The sequence below is a fragment of the Hippopotamus amphibius genome, chromosome 3 (assembly GCF_030028045.1).
Source record: "Hippopotamus amphibius kiboko isolate mHipAmp2 chromosome 3, mHipAmp2.hap2, whole genome shotgun sequence".
NCBI lineage: Eukaryota > Metazoa > Chordata > Mammalia > Artiodactyla > Hippopotamidae > Hippopotamus > Hippopotamus amphibius.
Window position 1 is genome coordinate 108346196 of NC_080188.1, and position 1478 is coordinate 108347673.

Here is a 1478-nt window from a genome sequence, read left to right on the forward strand (position 1 = left end):
GATTTCAGTTTGATTGACATATTCCTGTACTGTGACTCTGAGCTTGTGTGAATATTCTTATAATGGTACTTATTACATGGGTCTGGGATTGTCTGATCTCTTGTCATATATCCTATCATTGAGGGTAGGGAATTATGCCTGATTCAACTTGGTAATCAAAATATCTATGACACATTGGACACAAATTGAAACTCCACACACATTCTTTTAATTGAATGGATGAAAAAGATGAAATGTATAATGCATTTAAAAATGCCCCCTTTGTTTTGTAGGTAAACTGTTTCTAATATGTGAACCTAACTGCCCTACACATGAGATGGAACCAAGGAACAATGTAACTTACTTTGTCCTCCTGGGCCTCACACAGAATCCAAAGGAACAGAAAGTCCTTTTTGTTATGTTTCTGCTCTTCTACATTTTGACTGTGGTGGGAAACCTGCTCATTGTCATGACTGTAATAGGCAGTAAGAACCTGAACTCGCCGATGTACTTTTTTCTTGCCAGCTTATCATTTATAGATCTAATTTATTCCTCTTCTATTTCCCCCAGATTTATCTCAGACTTGTTCTTTGGGGAAAATACCATAACCTTTGAATCCTGCATGACCCAGCTGTTTACTGAGCACCTTTTAGGTGGCACAGAGATCATCCTTCTGTTGGTGATGGCCTATGACCGCTATGTGGCCATCTGTAAGCCCTTGCATTACTTGGTTATCATGAGACAAATGGTGTGCGTTGTGCTTCTGGTGTTGTCCTGGGTTGGAGGTTTTCTGCACTCAATTATCCAACTAATCACTGTATATCGGCTCCCATTCTGTGGCCCCAATATCATTGATCATTTTCTCTGTGACATGCACCCTTTATTGAAACTCGTCTGTACTGATACATATGTCATTGACCTCTTAGTGGTGGCCAATGGGGGACTGATGTGCAGTATTTTGTTTCTGCTCTTACTTATCTCCTATGGGGTCATCTTGCACTCTCTGAAGAACTTGAGTCCGGAAGGGAGGCAGAAAGCCCTCCAGACCTGTGCTTCCCACATAATGGTGGTTTTCTGCTTTTTTGTTCCCTGTATTTTCATGTATGTAAGACCTGCAAAGACCTTCCCCATTGACAAATCACTGAGTGTGTTTTATACAGTCATAACCCCTATGTTGAACCCATTAATCTACAGTCTAAGAAATTCTGAGTTGACTAATGCTATGAAGCAGCTCTGGAGAAAAAAATGTCATATCAAACAGTAAATAAATGCATTATTCTTCATGAAGAAAGTATGTTAGACTTAGGGCCAATAAGCCTGGAATGTTAAAGTTTTGATAAATCTGAGGCAAATTTTCTTTTTCTTTAATGGATTTATGATAATTGTAATTAAAAAATGGACTATGTATTTGTGCTGTTATTAATAGTTTCTATGCTAGAATGTAACCTTAATAATATCTGGTTTATCATTGCAGCTGGAGAGGTAAAATACATTAAAAG

The 1478-nt window shown here is 38.2% G+C and overlaps 1 protein-coding gene across 1 annotated transcript; it reads left to right on the forward strand.

Annotated features, from left to right (window-relative positions):
• Positions 1 to 316: 316 nt before the first annotated feature.
• Positions 317 to 1243, forward strand: LOC130848585 (olfactory receptor 4A47-like). The gene has a single exon (XM_057727033.1). It carries the CDS (start codon positions 317 to 319, stop codon positions 1241 to 1243), a length of 927 nt encoding a protein of 308 aa, XP_057583016.1.
• Positions 1244 to 1478: the final 235 nt, after the last annotated feature.

Excerpts from the sequence above, each read along its gene's own strand:
- LOC130848585 (XM_057727033.1), top strand. The coding sequence starts at position 317 with ATGGAACCAAGGAACAATGTAACTTACTTTGTCCTCCTGGGCCTCACA.